At 44.7% G+C, this 17,656-nt stretch overlaps 1 protein-coding gene across 3 annotated transcripts in view; it reads right to left on the bottom strand.

Moving 5' to 3' along the window:
- LOC133557236 (serine/arginine repetitive matrix protein 2-like) overlaps window positions 1–17,656 on the bottom strand; it is a 94,241-nt gene that overhangs the window by 64,989 nt on the left and 11,596 nt on the right. For all 3 annotated transcript variants that reach the window (XM_061907550.1, XM_061907551.1, XM_061907549.1), the window contains one exon: window positions 8,147–8,213. In XM_061907550.1, the coding sequence (XP_061763534.1) occupies window positions 8,147–8,213 (67 nt within the window). The remainder of the gene's footprint in view (window positions 1–8,146; window positions 8,214–17,656) is intronic.

Genomic DNA, 17,656 nt, shown 5'->3' with positions numbered 1-17,656 from the left:
TAAAATACATTTTAGTTTAGTTAAGTCGGGATCTGAGCCGAGGATGTCGTTGTGGTTTGTGCAGCCCTTTGAGACACTCGTGATTTAGGGCTATATAAGCGAACATTGATTGATTGAAATTGATACTAATCAATCTTTTTGTCATCCTTTTTTTTCAAGTAAGAATCGATTAGATAACTGATAATTAATCGAATACTAAGACAAAATCGAAAGTGGAATCGGAACTGGAAAAATCGTATCAATTCCTATCCCTAATAAGCAATGTCGTGAATGAAAACCTGGGAGAGGTGTGTTTCCTGATTGTTAATCGGGAGCGAGTAAGGAAAACAGTTGTCGGAGGGAATATGGCAACAAATTAATCAATCAATCAATCAATCAATCAATGTTTATTTATATAGCCCTAAATCACAAATGTCTCAAAGGACTGTACAAATCACTACGACTACGACATCCTCGGAAGAACCCACATAACCCAGTGGGCAAGGAGAATTCACACCCAGTGGGACGCCAGTGACAATGATGACTATGAGAACCTTGGAGAGGACCTCAAATGTGGGCAACCCCCCCCCTCTAGGGGACCAAAAGCAATGGATGTCGAGCGGGTCTAACATGATATTGTGAAAGTTCAATCCATAGTGGCTCCAACACAGCCGCGAGAGTTCAGTTCAAAGCGGATCCAAGACAGCAGCGAGAGTCCCGTCCACAGGAAACCATCCCAAGCAGAGTCGGATCAGCATTGTAGAGATGTCCCCAACCGATACACAGGCGAGCGGTCCATCCTGGGTCTCGACGAGCGGTCCATCCTGGGTCCCGACTCTGGACAGCCAGTACTTCATCCATGGTCGTCGGACCGGACCCCCCCCACAAGGGAGGGGGGGACAGAGGAGAAAAAGAAAAGAAGCGGCAGATCAACTGGTCTAAAAAGGAGGTCTATTTAAAGGCTAGAGTATACAAATGAGTTTTAAGGTGAGACTTAAATGCTTCTACTGAGGTGGCATCTCGAACTGTTACCGGGAGGGCATTCCAGAGTACTGGAGCCCGAACGGAAAACGCTCTACAGCCCGCAGACTTTTTTTGGGCTTTAGGAATCACTAATAAGCCGGAGTCTTTTGAACGCAGATTTCTTGCCGGGACATATGGTACAATACAATCGGCAAGATAGGCTGGAGCTAGACCGTGTAGTATTTTATACGTAAGTAGTAAAACCTTAAAGTCACATCTTAAGTGCACAGGAAGCCAGTGCAGGTGAGCCAGTACAGGCGTAATGTGATCAAACTTTCTTGTTCTTGTCAAAAGTCTAGCAGCCGCATTTTGTACCAACCGTAATCGTTTACAGCAGGGGTGCTCATTACGTCGATCGCGAGCTACCAGTCGACCGCGGGGGGTGTGTCAGTCGATCTCCAGCCAGGCTTTTAAAAAAAATAAACCTAAAAATTAGTGATCATCAATCTTCACCAAGACGTCACTTAAATGACATTCACGGTACCGGAGGGTCTTGTGAGATGACGCTGGCTGCTGCAAGATCATTATTATGAAAATATGACCGAGAGGAAGGCGAGAAACACTTTTTATTTCAACAGACTCTCGCGCCGTACCTTCCGTCAAAACTCTAAAGGCCGACTGCACATTTCCTATCTTCACAATAAAAGCCCTGCTTCATGCTGCCTGCGCTAACTAAATACAGAGTCTCGGAAAACTGGCGTGCACAAGCGATCCCTCAGAAAGCTGGCGTGCACATCACTTGTGCACGCCAGCTTTCCGAGACTCTTATTTTGTTAGCGCAGGCAGCATGAAGCAGGGCTTTTATTGTGAAGATAGGAAATGTGCAGTCGGCCTTTGGAGTTTTGACGGACGGGACGGCGCGAAAGTCTGTTGAAATAAAAAGTGTTTGTCGCCTTCCTCTCTGTCATTTTTTCATAATAATGAACTGGCAGCAGCCAGCGTCATCTCACAAGACCCTCGGGTGCCGTGAATGTCAATCAAGCAAGCTACGGAATTTGCCGCCAATGTTTTTCTTGTAAAGTGTATGGAAGCTGGATGAATGAGATGCCAAAAACCAACCACTTTCATGTGGTATTGTACAGAAAGGACCACTTTTTTTCTCCTCCATTTGAAAATGTGGGCGTTATCATCATTACTGTCTGATTCCAATCAATGCAAGTCATCAGAATCAGGTAATACACCAACTTATATTCTTGTCTTGGTGAAAGAAAGACATCTATATGTGTTACACATGCTTGTATTATCATTAAACACATTTAACTTGTTTACAAAAATGTCTCTTTCATAAATAAATAAATATAAATGATATATATAAATGAGGTAGATCCCCTCGAGTTGGTCAATTGAAAAGTAGCTCGCCTGCAGAAAAAGTGTGGGCACCCCTGGTTTACAGGAAGTGATATAACAATAAAAAACACAAGATACTAAGGGAAACAAACTCAAATGACCCAAAAAGTGCCTTGGGAGCATAACACGGTTACTTAGAAAAACCGAGGTCTGAGTTTAGTTTAATCGCTGAGTAGCGACATTTTAAAGTGTTTATAAATGTCTCCTGATGTTTTAAGCACCAATACTGAGATTTAAGTCACAATGTTGTGGCCTTTTTTTTCCCCCAGGATGGATTACTTAGTCCTTCAAGCAGCCCAGGTCTTGACGGGACAGTCGATGTATCAACAAGACCAAGGCGATAGAGGTGATCAAACGCGGGAAAAGAACCAGTCTCAGTGAAGCACTGCAATGTTCAAAGATTAGTGGGGCTCCTTCTCCAATCAGTCTGCATCTCTGGTCTCATCTTCATGTCTTCCCTTGTCACATTTTCCCGATCCTAGTTTCTGGTGGCCTCGACCGCCGCTCTCCAAATGGACTTCATCGTTTTGATCATGCAGTCCAATCGGTTTTTGACTGAGGACCGACACTGCAAGTGCTAAGTGACTCTTGTCAGCCTTCGTATAAGTCTGTGTTCCCCGCACCATTTAGAGTAGGCGTCGGCAACCCAAAATGTTGAAAGAGCCATATTGGACCAAAAATACCCAAAAAAAAATCTGTCTGGAGCTGCAAAAAATGAAAAGCCGTAAATAAGTGTTATAATAAAGGCAACACATGACCTAAGTGTCTTGTGGAGAGGCGGAGCACGCTGGAGCCCGGCCCAAGATGGCGGCGAGGAGGTGAAGGATGCGGCCGAGCGGAGAGGCGGGGCGTACCGGGAGCGACGCCGCAGTCAAGTGCAGGTGTACACAATTAACTTATCTCCTCACGATGTATAAAAGGGGAGAAGGAGGAGAGATCGGGGCAGAAGGAGGAGGAGAGCCCGCAGCAAAACCTGAGTACCGAAAGCAACGGAGAGCAAGACGACGACGCGGCCGACTGAAGCAACCGAGGAGCTGAAAAGCGACCCGCTCTGAAGACAAGCTTTGATTGAAAAATAAAGCGAGTCAAACCTGCTCGAAAGCAATGTCCTTCCTTGATGGTCCGGGGAACCCGCACGACGACGGCAAGAGTCGGGCACATGTCTATAGTAGCTATATTAGCCTACTATCAAAATGACTGTGTCACAAATCTTCGTTGACAGAAATGTTGAAATATAACATTTATTCTACCCATATTTACAAAATTGGATAACTTTAGTCAAACAGAGGTGTATTAGAGGGTGAGATAACGTTTGGATATTACCGGCTTAGAATGACCAAAGGTCCAAGTTAAAGAAAATGGCGGATAATTAACTTATCTCCTCACGATGTATAAAAGGGGAGAAGGAGGAGAGATCGGGGCAGAAGGAGGAGGAGAGCCCGCAGCAAAACCTGAGTACCGAAAGCTACAGAGAGCAAGACGACGACGACGCGGCCGACTGAAGCAACCGAGGAACGAGCAGCAGAGAAGGAACTGAAAAGCGACCCGCCCTGAAGACAAGCTTTGATTGAAAAATAAAGCGAGTCAAACCTGCTCGAAAGCAATGTCCTTTCTTGATGGTCCGGGGAACCCGCACGACAACGGCAAGAGTCTGGCACATGTCTATAGTAGCTATATTAGCCTACTATCAAAATGACTGTGTCACAAATCTTCGTTGACAGAAATGTTGAAATATAACATTGATTCTACCCATATTTACAAAATTGGATAACTTTAGTAAAACAGAGGTTTATTAGAGGGTGAGATAACGTTTAGATATTACCGGCTTAGAATGACCAAAGGTCCAAGTTAAAGAAAATGGCGGACAATTAACTTATCTCCTCACGATGTATAAAAGGGGAGAAGGAGGAGAGATCGGGGCAGAAGGAGGAGGAGAACCCGCAGCAAAACCTGAGTACCGAAAGCAACAGAGAGCAAGACGACGACGACGCGGCCCACTGAAGCAACCGAGGAACGAGCAGCAGAGAAGGAGCTGAAAAGCGACCCGCCCTGAAGACAAGCTTTGATTGAAAAATAAAGCGAGTCAAACCTGCTCGAAAGCAATGTCCTTCCTTGATGGTCCGGGGAACCCGCACGACGACGGCAAGAGTCGGGCACATGTCTATATTAGATATATATTAGCCTACTATCAAAATTACTGTGTCACAAATATTCGTTGACATAAATGTTGAAATATAACATTGATTCTACCCATATTTACAAAATTGGATAACTTTAGTAAAACAGAGGCTTATTAGAGGGTGAGATAACGTTTAGATATTACCGGCTTAGAATGACCAAAGGTCCAAGTTAAAGAAAATGGCGGATAATTAACTTATCTCTTCACGATGTATAAAAGGGGAGAAGGAGGAGAGATCGGGGCAGAAGGAGGAGGAGAGCCCGCAGCAAAACCTGAGTACCGAAAGCAACAGAGAGCAAGACGACGACCACGCGGCCGACTGAAGCAACCGAGGAGCGAGCAGCAGAGAAGGAGCTGAAAAGCGACCCGCCCTGAAGACAAGCTTTGATTGAAAAATAAAGCGAGTCAAACCTGCTCGAAAGCAATGTCCTTCCTTGATGGTCCGGGGAACCCGCACGACGACGGCAAGAGTCGGGCACATGTCTATATTAGCTATATTAACCTACTATCAAAATGACTGTGTCACAAATATTCGTTGACAGAAATGTTGAAATATAACATTTATTCTACCCATATTTACAAAATTGGATAACTTTAGTAAAACAGAGGCTTATTAGGGGCTGAGATAACGTTTAGATATTACCGGCTTAGAATGACCAAAGGTCCAAGTTAAAGAAAATGGCGGACAATTAACTTATATCCTCACGATGTATAAAAGGGGAGAAGGAGGAGGGATCGGGGCAGAAGGATAAGGAGAGCCCGCAGCAAAACCTGAGAACCGAAAGCAACAGAGAGCAAGACGACGACGCGGCCGACTGAAGCAACCGAGGAGCGAGCAGCAGAGAAGGAGCTGAAAAGCGACCCGCCCTGAAGACAAGCTTTGATTGAAAAATAAAGTGAGTCAAACCTGCTCGAAAGCAATGTCCTTCCTTGATGGTCCGGGGAACCCGCACGACGGCGGCAAGAGTCGGGCACATGTCTATATTAGCTATATTAGCCTACTATCAAAATGACTGTGTCACAAATCTTCGTTGACAGAAATGTTGAAATATAACATTGATTCTACCCATATTTACAAAATTGGATAACTTTAGTAAAACAGAGGTTTATTAGAGGGTGAGATAACGTTTAGATATTACCGGCTTAGAATGACCAAAGGTCCAAGTTAAAGAAAATGGCGGACAATTAACTTATCTCCTCACGATGTATAAAAGGGGAGAAGGAGGAGAGATCGGGGCAGAAGGAGGAGGAGAGCCCGCAGCAAAACCTAAGCACCGAAAGCAACAGAGAGCAAGACGACGACGTGGCCGACTGAAGCAACCGAGGAGCGAGCAGCAGAGAAGGAGATGAAAAGCGACCCGCCCTGAAGACAAGCTTTGATTGAAAAATAAAGCGAGTCAAACCTGCTCGAAAGCAATGTCCTTCCTTGATGGTCCGGGGAACCCGCACGACGACGGCAAGAGTCGGGCACATGTCTATAGTAGCTATATTAGCCTACTATCAAAATGACTGTGTCACAAATCTTCGTTGACAGAAATGTTGAAATATAACATTTATTCTACCCATATTTACAAAATTGGATAACTTTAGTAAAACAGAGGTTTATTAGAGGGTGAGATAACGTTTAGATATTACCGGCTTAGAATGACCAAAGGTCCAAGTTAAAGAAAATGGCGGAAATTAACTTATATCCTCACGATGTATAAAAGGGGAGAAGGAGGAGGGATCGGGGCGGAAGGAAGAGGAGAGCCCGCAGCAAAACCTGAGAACCGAAAGCAACAGAGAGCAAGACGACGACGCGGCCGACTGAAGCAACCGAGGAGCGAGCAGCAGAGAAGGAGCTGAAAAGCGACCCGCTCTGAAGACAAGCTTTGATTGAAAAATAAAGCGAGTCAAACCTGCTCGAAAGCAATGTCCTTCCTTGATGGTCCGGGGAACCCGCACGACGACGGCAAGAGTCGGGCACATGTCTATATTAGCTATATTAGCCTACTATCAAAATGACTGTGTCGCAGGCTGACACAAATCTTCGTTGACAGAAATGTTGAAATATAACATTTATTCTACCCATATTTACAAAATTGGATAACTTTAGTAAAACAGAGGCTTATTAAGGGCTGAGATAACGTTTAGATATTACCGGCTTAGAATAACCAAAGGTCCAAGTTAAAGAAAATGGCGGACAATTAACTTATCTCCTCACGATGTATAAAAGGGGAGAAGGAGGAGAGATCGGGGCAGAAGGAGGAGAGCCCGCAGCAAAACCTGAGTACCGAAAGCAACAGAGAGCAAGACGACGACGACGCGGCCGACTGAAGCAACCGAGGAGCGAGCAGCAGAGAAGGAGCTGAAAAGCGACCCGCCCTGAAGACAAGCTTTGATTGAAAAATAAAGCGAGTCAAACCTGCTCGAAAGCAATGTCCTTCCTTCATGGTCCGGGGAACCCGCTCGACGATGGCACATGTCTATATTAGCTATATTAGCCTACTATCAAAACTACTGTGTCGCAGGCTGACACAAATCTTCGTTGACAGAAATGTTCTACCCATATTTACAAAATTGGTAAAACAGAGGTTTATTAGAGGGTGAGATAACGTTTAGATATTACCGGTTTAGAATGACCAAAGGTCCAAGTTAAAGAAAATGGCGGGCTGTCTTCTTTGAATGGATTTATAACAATCCACGCAAGCTGGCTAATGTTTGCTGTGGTCTGGAACAACATGGCACACAAACAACAATCAGGAATGCAGCCAATATTACATACAGATAATATGTCAAGTGAAGTGAATTATATTTATATAGCGCTTTTTCTCTAGTGACTCAAAGCGCTTTACACAGTGAAACCCAATATCTAAGTTACATTCAAACCAGTGTGAGTGGCACTGGAAGCAGGTGGGTAAAGTGTCTTGCCCAAGGACACAACGGCAGTGACTAGGTTGGCAGAAGCGGGAATCGAACCTCCAACACTCAAGTTGCTGGCACGGCCACTCTATCAACCGAGCTAAATCAAGAGAAATGCAGATATAAATTAAATAGACAGAGGTCTTAGGAAATTAAATGAGGCATAACGATGCAAAATGTACAAAAAGCTAACCTTAAATAGCATGTTAGCATTGATTGGCTTGAAGTCATGCACTCCACACAAGTCAATAAGATCAACAAAGCTCACGTTTATGCATTCACACACAGCATAAATAGTTTGGTGGACAAAATGAGAGTGGCATAAAACAAGAAAATTGTACATGTAAACAAACTCTGGTGAGTTCAAGGACTGCCAAAATTAGTAGGGGAAAACGGCACTCGCCAAATACTCTCATCAGAAAAGCATGTTTGATACGAATAGTGGGATTGTCCTTCTAGAAAAACCCTATAAAAACAAAAATATATTTTTCCCCCCATCTTTTTCTATTTTCATACATTTTTGAAAAGCTCCAGAGAGCCACTAAGGAGGCATTTAGGAGCCACAGTTTGCAGACCACTGATTTAGAGGATGAACATCAATTAAAAATAAAAACAAAGATCTGTCATCTTGTTATGTCAGCTCTTTAAAATGGATTACATGAATTTTGTATGACTCACATGCACTTCTTTTTAATTAGGTGACAACGCAGCACAAACCTTGGTGCAAGTCGACGCCTCCTCGACTCTTCTGAAATGTCGGAGTGATGGGTTGCTTCAGTTTCATCTGTAAACAAAACAATAGAAACGGAAGAGGCCTCACTTTAAACCAGTTCTGAAACCATTCGCCTTGCTGTGGGGTGGCAGAGTCACGAGGGTGTGACTTGTTGTGCCGTAAAACACCCAAAAAAATGCAGCTATTGTTGCTTTTTTGTAATGTACCTATTTTCGGGGCCCCGGAAATGGTCCTATCCTCCTCCCAATGTGATGCCCGAACAAAATAATCCCACATGTTGCTGACAACTTGAGTAAAATTGTCATGAAAAAATATCCATCCATCTTCTTCCGCTTATCCGAGGTCGGGTCGCGGGGGCAACAGCCTAAGCAGGGAAACCCAGACTTCCCTCTCCCCAGCCACTTTGTCTAGCTCTTCCCGGGGGATCCCGAGGCGTTCCCAGGCCAGCCGGGAGACATAGTCTTCCCAACTTGTCCTGGGTCTTCCCCGTGGCCTCCTACCGGCTGGACGTGCCCTAAACACCTCCCTAGGGAGGCGTTCGGGTGGCATCCCGACCAGATGCCCGAACCACCTCATCTGGCTCCTCTTGATGTGAAGGAGCAGCGGCTTTACTTTGAGTTCCTCCCGGATGGCAGAGCTTCTCACCCTATCTCTAAGGGAGAGACTCATTTCGGCCGCTTGTACCCGTGATCTTATCCTTTCGGTCATGACCCAAAGCTCATGACCATAGGTGAGGATGGGAACGTAGATCGACCGGTAAATTGAGAGCTTTGCCTTCCGGCTCAGCTCCTTCTTCACCACAATGAATCGGTACAACATCCGCATTACTGAAGACGCCGCACCGATCCGCCTGTCGATCTCACGATCCACTCTTCCCCCACTCGTGAACAAGACTCCTAGGTACTTGAACTCCTCCACTTGGGGCAGGGTCTCCTCCCCAACCCGGAGATGGCATTCCACCCTTTTTCCGGGCGAGAACCATGGACTCGGACTTGGAGGTGCTGATTCTCATTCCGGTCGCTTCACACTCGGCTGCGAACCGATCCAGCGAGAGCTGAAGATCCCGGTCAGATGAAGCCATCAGGACCACATCATCTGCAAAAAGCAGAGACCTAATCCTGCGGTCACCAAACCGGAACCCCTCAACGCCTTGACTGCGCCTAGAAATTCTGTCCATAAAAGTTATGAACAGAATGGGTGACAAAGGACAGCCTTGGCGGAGTCCAACCCTCACTGGAAATGTGTTCGACTTACTGCCGGCAATGCAGACCAAGCTCCGGCACTGATCATACAGGGAGCGGACCGCCACAATAAGACAGTCCGATACCCCATACTCTCTGAGCACTCCCCACAGGACTTCCCGAGGGACACGGTCGAATTATTATTATCATTATTATTAATACTACGTCTCCTCCTGTCTGTGCCGTCTCCTTCCCCCTGTGCATCATAACATGCAACTCAAGATGTGAAGTGAATTATATTTATATAGCGCTTTTCTCTAGTGACTCAAAGCGCTTTACATAGTGAAACCCAATATCTAAGTTACATTTAAACCAGTGTGGGTGGCACTGGGAGCAGGTGGGTAAAGTGTCTTGCCCAAGGACACGGCGGCAGCGACTAGGATGGCGGAAGCGGGAATCGAACCTGCAACCCCTCAAGTTGCTGGCACGGCCGCTCTACCGACCGAGCTATGCCGCCCGATACAAAGTATACTGAGTTTATTTCACATTTGAAGTTGAAGTGCTGACATGAATTGACTTTTGCACAATATTCACATTTTTGGAATTCACCTGTGTACATACTTGCCAACCTTGAGACGTCTGATTATGGGAGGTGGGGGTTGGGGGCGGTATCGGGGGTGGAGCGTGGGGCGTGGTTGGAGGCGTGGTTAAGAGTCAAATATTTATTACATATATATTAAATATATATATATTTAAAAAAAAATATATATATATATATATATATGTAGGTGTGGGAAAAATCACAAGACTACTTCGTCTCTACAGATCTGTTTCATGAGGGGTTCCCTCAATCATCAGGAGATTTTAATGGAAGCATTCACATACAATGGTTTATATAGGGCACAGAGTGGGTGGGTACAGGCAGGCGTAGGGGCGTGGTGATTGGCTCATGTGTTACCTAGGAGGTGTTTCCGTCTGTGGCGGCATGTTGAAATGATTTCACTGCGCTTGTTGAGGGATGACAGGTCTGGATGATATATAATAAACAGTTTCTCTTTTAAGCATAGGTTGCATCTTTTATTACCACTGTGGTAAGGTGTGCTGGATGCAAGAATTTGCCATGTTATTGAATATTCAACATTATTGTCTTTGAGGTTCCAAATGTGTTTGCTGAGTTCTGTAGAATTCCGCAAAGTCTGGTTTCTAAAGGAGGCGTTGTGATTATTCCATCTTGTTTTGAACGCTCCTTCGGTTAATCCTACTTACGTGTCGGATGTGTTAATGTCCTTATATATATATATATATATATATATATATATATATATATATATATATATATATATATATATATATATATATATAAAAGAAATACTTGAATTTCAGTGTTCAATTATTTACACATATACACATACACAACACTCATCTACTCATTGTTGAGTTAAGGGTTGAAATGTCCATCTTTGTTCTATTCTCTGTCACTATCTTTCTAACCACAGCTAGACTCTCTGGCAGAGAAGAAGTCTCGCAAAACTCCTAGCCATTATGGACAACACCTCCCACCCGCTACACTCGGACCTTGCGGAGAGAATGAGCACGTTCAGTGGAAGGCTCAGACTCCCAAAATGTAACACGGAACGACACAGGAGGTCCTGCATGCCGACAGCTATCAGACTGTATAATGCATATGTTCCTTGACTGCACTTAAATGTAGAATATATTTATATTGTTCATATATTATATATTATGTAAATAATATATTATATTATTTATTATTATCATTGTTTATTGTGAGCGAACTGTGGTGCTGAATTGAATAGAGTACATTCTATTCTCCATTCTATTCTATTCTATGTACAATAGATGGCAGTATTGTCCTGTTTAAGAGTGTCACAAGTTCACAACATTGGAGCTTACGGTAGACCAGTGGTTCTTAACCTGGGTTCGATCGAACCCTAGGGGTTCGGTGAGTCGGCCTTAGGGGTTCGGCGGAGCCTCCGCCACGGAGGTAAAGACACGTCCGACTTATCGTGTAAATAAAAACTTCTCCCTATCGCCATATTATGGATACCCCCAAATGTTCCCTCTACTTTTCCATCTGATTTGCAGGTTTTTGGATTGATCGATTGAAACTTTTACTAGCAGATTGCAAAGGAAGAGAATACATTTTATGAAACAATACAGTTTACACAGTACAGTACATATTCCGTACAATTGACCACTAAATGGTAAACACCCGAATAAGTCTTTCATCTTGTTTAGGTCGGGGTCCACGTTAATCAATTCATGGTTATGTGAGGAAGGTGTGGAATTTGTTGTGAGTTCATGCACTCTGTTGGTTTTGTTCTTTGAACGAGGTGATGTTCATGCACGTTCGTTTTGTGCACCAGTAGAAAAACATGACTTTTTCTTGAATTTGAAAAAAAAATATATATATATATATATATATTTTTTTTTTTCACTAAAGAAGGGTTCGGTGAATGTGCATATGAAACTGGTGGGTTTCCGTGCCTTCAACAAGGTTAAGAACCACTGCGGTAGACGAACTGCTTTACGGTAGACGAAAATGTGACTGCTGTTGTAGTGTGTTACTACCGGGCTGGGAGGACTTTAATGAAACTGCCTATCAATAAACCCACAAGAACTCGCCCTCGATCATTCTACAGTAATAACGTCATTGGGCAGACACGCTCTTTATACTGTGGGAAAGCGGACGTGAAAACAGACTTGGAGCTGGAGGGTGCGTGGCCTCCAGCTCCGCCTGAATTTCGGGAAATTTTCGGGAGAGGCGCTGAATTTCGGGAGTCTCCCGGAAAATCCGGGAGGGTTGGCAAGCATGCCTGTGTATGGGAATCACCAAGGACATGGTGGCATTGTCTTTTGTTTCAGTCCTGCAAGATGGATTGTAAAGTCCCACCTTCACTTCACTGTATCATAGTTTCCGTGAAAGTGCCGCGCATCCACTAGCTTCTCGGAGCAACGAGCCCAAGCTCTCCCGCCGCAGCTCCAAATGGCCCATAAACCTTTTGGAATAATGCGCGGAGGTCCTGCAGTGTAAGCTCTTTTCAAAATAAGGATGCCAGAACTCTGCCTGATCCCAAATGGCTCTCGATGGCACTTTTTCTTTTATAAAGTCTCCACTTTTTGCAATTCTTACCCTCAAGACTTGTACAGGGGCTCACAAAGCCTGAGAGGATTTCCCTGACAAATCCCCCGGAAACAGGCGCGCTTCAAAGGGTGCTTTGAAGCTAAAGAATAAAGACGCCTACATCAAGGTAGCAACATCAATCAATCAATGTTTATTTATATAGCCCTAAATCACAAATGTCTCAAAGGACTGTACAAATCACTACGACTACGACATCCTTGGAAGAACCCACATAAGGGTAAGGAAAACTCACATCCAGTGGGCAAGGAGATTTCACACCCAGTGGGACGGCAGTGACAATGATGACTATGAGAACCTAGGAGAGGACCTCAGATGTGGGCAACCCCCCCCCTCTAGGGGACCGAAAGCAATGGATGTCGAGCGGATCTAACATGATACTGTGAAAGTTCAATCCATAGTGGCTCCAACACAGCCGCGAGAGTTCAGTCCAAAGCGGATCCAAGACAGTAGCGAGAGTACAATAGGAAACAGGAAACCATTCCAAGCGGAGTCGGATCAGCATCGTAGAGATGTCCCCAACTGATACACAGGCGAGCGGGCCATCCTGGGTCCCGACGAGCGGTCCATCCTGGGTCCCGACTCTGAACAGCCAGTACTTCATCCATGGCCATCGGACCGGACCCCCTCCACAAGGGAGGGTGGGACAAAGGAGAAAAAGAAAAGAAGCGGCAGATCAAGAAAGAAGGCCTGTTTAAAGGCTAGAGTATACAAATGAGTTTTAAGGTGAGACTTAAATGCTTCTACTGAGGTAGCATCTCGAACTGTTACCGGGAGGGCATTCCAGAGTACTGGAGCCCGAACGGAAAACGCTCTATAGCCCGCAGACTTTTTTTGGGCTTTAGGAATCACTAATAAGCCGGAGTCCTTTGAAGGCAGATTTCTTGCTTTAAGAGGCGGAAATCACTCTGTTTTCTCGTTTGTGTGACCGCAGTCATAATCAGGGATTGCACACAGTCAGAGAAAGGGGTACAGTACCGTCATATCTCATCGGAATAATTACTGAACTCACCTGACTCCTGCTAACCTGCACTCAGCACCAGGACTGCAATCATCTTTTGTACGAATTGAAGTTACTCACACAAGTCATACAAACAAAGAACGATGTTTAGGTGTGCCCAGGCCTTGCACATATTTCCTATTTCAAAATGATATAACTGGACTCCTCTGTCTCCTGCTAGTCCACACTAGCACTTCTCTTTGTTATTTTTTTTCCTGTCCTGGACAGCTACTCGGGGAAATCATATTGTTGATGTAGATGCCCGTATCGGCTGCACGGGTTTACTTTACAAAAGAGAAGTGTGGGATACTTCTCTTGTTGCCCTATTTGTATTTGACTTTAATAAATGGATTTATGCGGCGTCTTCAGTAATACGGACGTTGTACCGATCCGTTGTGGTGAAGAAGGAGCTGAGCCGGAAGGCAAAGCTCTCAATTTACCGGTCGATCTACGTTCCCATCCTCACCTATGGTCATGAGCTTTGGGTCATGGCCGAAAGGATAAGATCACGGGTACAAGCGGCCCAAATGAGTTCGGGTCTCTCCCTTAGAGATAGGGTGAGAAGCTCTGCCATCCGGGAGGAACTCAAAGTAAAGCCGCTGCTCCTCCACATGGAGAGGAGCCAGATGAGGTGGTTCGGGCATCTGGTCAGGATGCCACCCGAACGCCTCCCGAGGGAGGTGTTTAGGGCACGTCCAACCGGTAGGAGGCCACGGGGAAGACCCAGGACACGTTGGGAAGACTATGTCTCCCGGCTGGCCTGGGAACGCCTCGGGATCCCCCGGGAAGAGCTAGACGAAGTGGCTGGGGAGAGGGAAGTCTGGGTTTCCCTGCTTAGGCTGTTGCCCCCGCGACCCGACCTCGGATAAGCGGAAGAAGATGGATGGATGGATGGATGGATGGATGTTATTATTTGGTGCAGCCAGGAGGGGATAGAAAGAGAAAAATAAGGAAGACAGAGGGGGAAATTGCGGGGACAAGAGAGGGATGAGACAACAAGACAACAACAATAACAACAACAGAGTATAGGATATGCACAAATATGATCGTAAAAGTGATAGCAGAGAAGCAGTTAATGAAATAAATATTAATAACACAGAAACAAGAATGAACACGATTACACTATAAATGGAGCAATACAAATACCAATAGAAAACGCACTATTGTTCATGAATAATAGCAATAATTTACCTCTATTATTAACAATACAATTGTTTCAAATGCAACAATACATATATGTAATGACAACTTGAATTGCAAAAGAAAGCCGATAACTGGAGGGGAAGAAAGAGAAGCGAACTGTATTAACCTTGTAGATTGTTATAGTAACAATAAAAAAAGTTAAAGTACCAATGATTGTCTCACACACACTAGGTGTGGTGAAATTTGACCCATCCCCTTGATCACCCCCTGGGAGGGGAGGGGAGCAGTGGGCAGCAGCAGTGCCGCGCCAGGGAATCATCCATCCATCCATCCATCATCTTCCGCTTATCCGAGGTCGGGTCGCGGGGCCAACAGCCTAAGCAGGGAAACCCAGACTTCCCTCTCCCCAGCCACTTCGTCTAGCTCTTCCCGGGGGATCCCGAGGCGTTCCCAGGCCAGCCGGGAGACATAGTCTTCCCAACGTGTCCTGGGTCTTCCCCGTGGTCTCCTACCGGCTGGACGTGCCCTAAACACCTCCCTAGGGAGGCGTTCGGGTGGCATCCTGACCAGATGCCCGAACCACCTCATCTGGCTCCTCTCCGTGTGGAGGAGCAGCGGCTTTACTTTGAGTTCCTCCCGGATGGCAGAGCTTCTCGCCCTATCTCTAAGGGAGAGACTCATTTCGGCCGCTTGTACCCGTGATCTTATCCTTTCGGTCATGACCCAAATCTCATGACCATAGGTGACGATGGGAACGTAGATCGACCGGTAAATTGAGAGCTTTGCCTTCCGGCTCAGCTCCTTCTTCACCACAACGGATCGGTACAACGTCCGCATTACTGAAGACGCCGCACCGATCCGCCTGTCGATCTCACGATCCACTCTTCCCCCACTCGTGAACAAGACTCCTAGGTACTTGAACTCCTCCACTTGGGGCAGGGTCTCCTCCCCAACTCTCTGAGCTGCCACCTTATCGTGGTAGAGGAGTTTGCGTGTCCCAATGATCCTAGGAGCTATGTTGTCCAGGGGCATAAAGCCCCCTGGTAGGGTCTCCAAAGGTAAACAGGTTCTAGGTGAGGGATCAGACAAAGAGCAGCTTGAAGACCTTTATGAAGAAGAAAAAGCATGGACCCAGATTTCCCTCGCCCGGACGCGGGTCACCGGGGCCCCCCTCTGGAGCCAGGCCTGGAGGTGGGGCACGATGGTGAGCGCCTGGTGGCCGGGCCTGTTCCCATGGGGCCCGGTCGGGCACAGCCCGAAGAGGCAACGTGGGTCACCCCTCCAATGGGCTCACCACCCATAGCAGGGGCCATAGAGGTCGGGTGCATTGTGAGCTGGGCGGCAGACGAAGGCAGAGCACTTGGCGGTCCGATCCTCGGCTACAGAAGCTAGCCCGGGAATCATTTGTGGTGATTTAACCCCCATTTCCAACCCCTGATGCTGAGTGCCAAGCAGGGAGGTAATGGCTCCCATTTTTGTAGTCTTTGGTTTGAAATTCACAACCTACCGATCTCAGGGCGGACACTCTAACCCAAGGGTCACCCACGCGGTGCCCGTAAGGACCAGATGAGTCGCCCCCTGGCCTGTTCATTAAAATAGCTCAAATATCAGCACTTACCAGTGAGCTGCCTCTATTTTTTTAATTGTATTTATTTACTAGCAAGCTGGTCTGGTTTTGCTCGACATTTTTAATTCCAAGAGAGACAAAACTCAAATAGAATTTAAAAATCCAAGAAAATATTTTAAAGACTTGGTCTTCACTTGTTTAAATAAATTCATTTATTTTTTGTACTTTCCTTCTTATAACTTTCAGAAAGACAATTTTTGAGAAAAATTACAATCTTAAAAATGATTTTTTTTTATTGTAAAGAATAATACATTTGAATTTAATTCTTCATTTTAGCTTCTGTTTTTTTGACAAACAATATTGGTGAAATATTTTTTAAATTTTATGATTAAAATTAAAAAAAATTATTCTGGCTAATCTAGAAAATCTGTAGAATCAAATTTAAATCTTATTTCAAAGTGGATTTTAACCTCTTTAAAACATGTCATCAAAATTCTAAAATTAATCTTAATCAGGAAAAATTACTAATGAGGTTCCATAAATTATTTTTTTAATTGTTTCAAAAAGATTCGAATTAGCTAGTTTTTCTCTTCATTTTTTTGGGTTGAATTTTAAATTTCAAAGAGTCGAAATTGAAGATAAACTATGTTTCAAAATTTAATTTTTTATTTTTTTCGTGCTTTTTCCTCTTTTAAACCGTTCAATTAATAGGTTTTTTTCATCATTTATTCTCTACAAAAAACCTTCCGTAAAAGGAAAAAAAATGTATGACGGAATGACAGACAGAACTCCCATTTTTTATATATATAGATTTATTAAAGGTAAATTGAGTAATTTGGCTATTTCTGGCAATTTAAATGTGTATCAAACTAGTAGCCCTTCGCATTAATCAGTACCCAAAAAGTAGATCTTGGTTTCAAAAAAGTTGGTGACCCCTGATCTAACCACTAGGCCACTGGGTTAAGCTGCTCTACAGCATTAATACTGCAATCAAATCAAATCACATTAAATCAACTTTCTTTAAAAAACACATTTAAAATTTACCACAGAGGTAGCCAAAGTGCTGTACAATAGGCAGGTTAAAAGATAACACAAGAAAAACGAGCAAACGCACAACGCCAAAAAAACGGAAATGCTGATTATCGGTCCTGCTAGACACCGACCTCTAACATTTGACAACCAAACAATTAAACAAGGCGACACGGTAAAGAATCTGGATGTTATCTTTGACCCAACTCTTTCCTTTGAGTCACACATTAAAAGCGTTACTAAAACGGCCTTCTTTCATCTCCGTAATATTGCTAAAATTCGCTCCATTCTGTCCACTAAAGACGCTGAGATCATTATCCATGTGTTTGTTACGTCTCGTCTCGATTACTGTAACGTATTATTTTCGGGTCTCCTCATGTCTAGCATTAAAAGATTACAGTTGGTACAAAA

This window comes from Nerophis ophidion, linkage group LG08 (assembly GCF_033978795.1).
Source record: "Nerophis ophidion isolate RoL-2023_Sa linkage group LG08, RoL_Noph_v1.0, whole genome shotgun sequence".
NCBI classification, from domain to species: domain Eukaryota; kingdom Metazoa; phylum Chordata; class Actinopteri; order Syngnathiformes; family Syngnathidae; genus Nerophis; species Nerophis ophidion.
The sequence above is the reverse complement of the archived record's forward strand: the minus strand, read 5'-3'. Positions and strand labels throughout refer to the sequence as shown.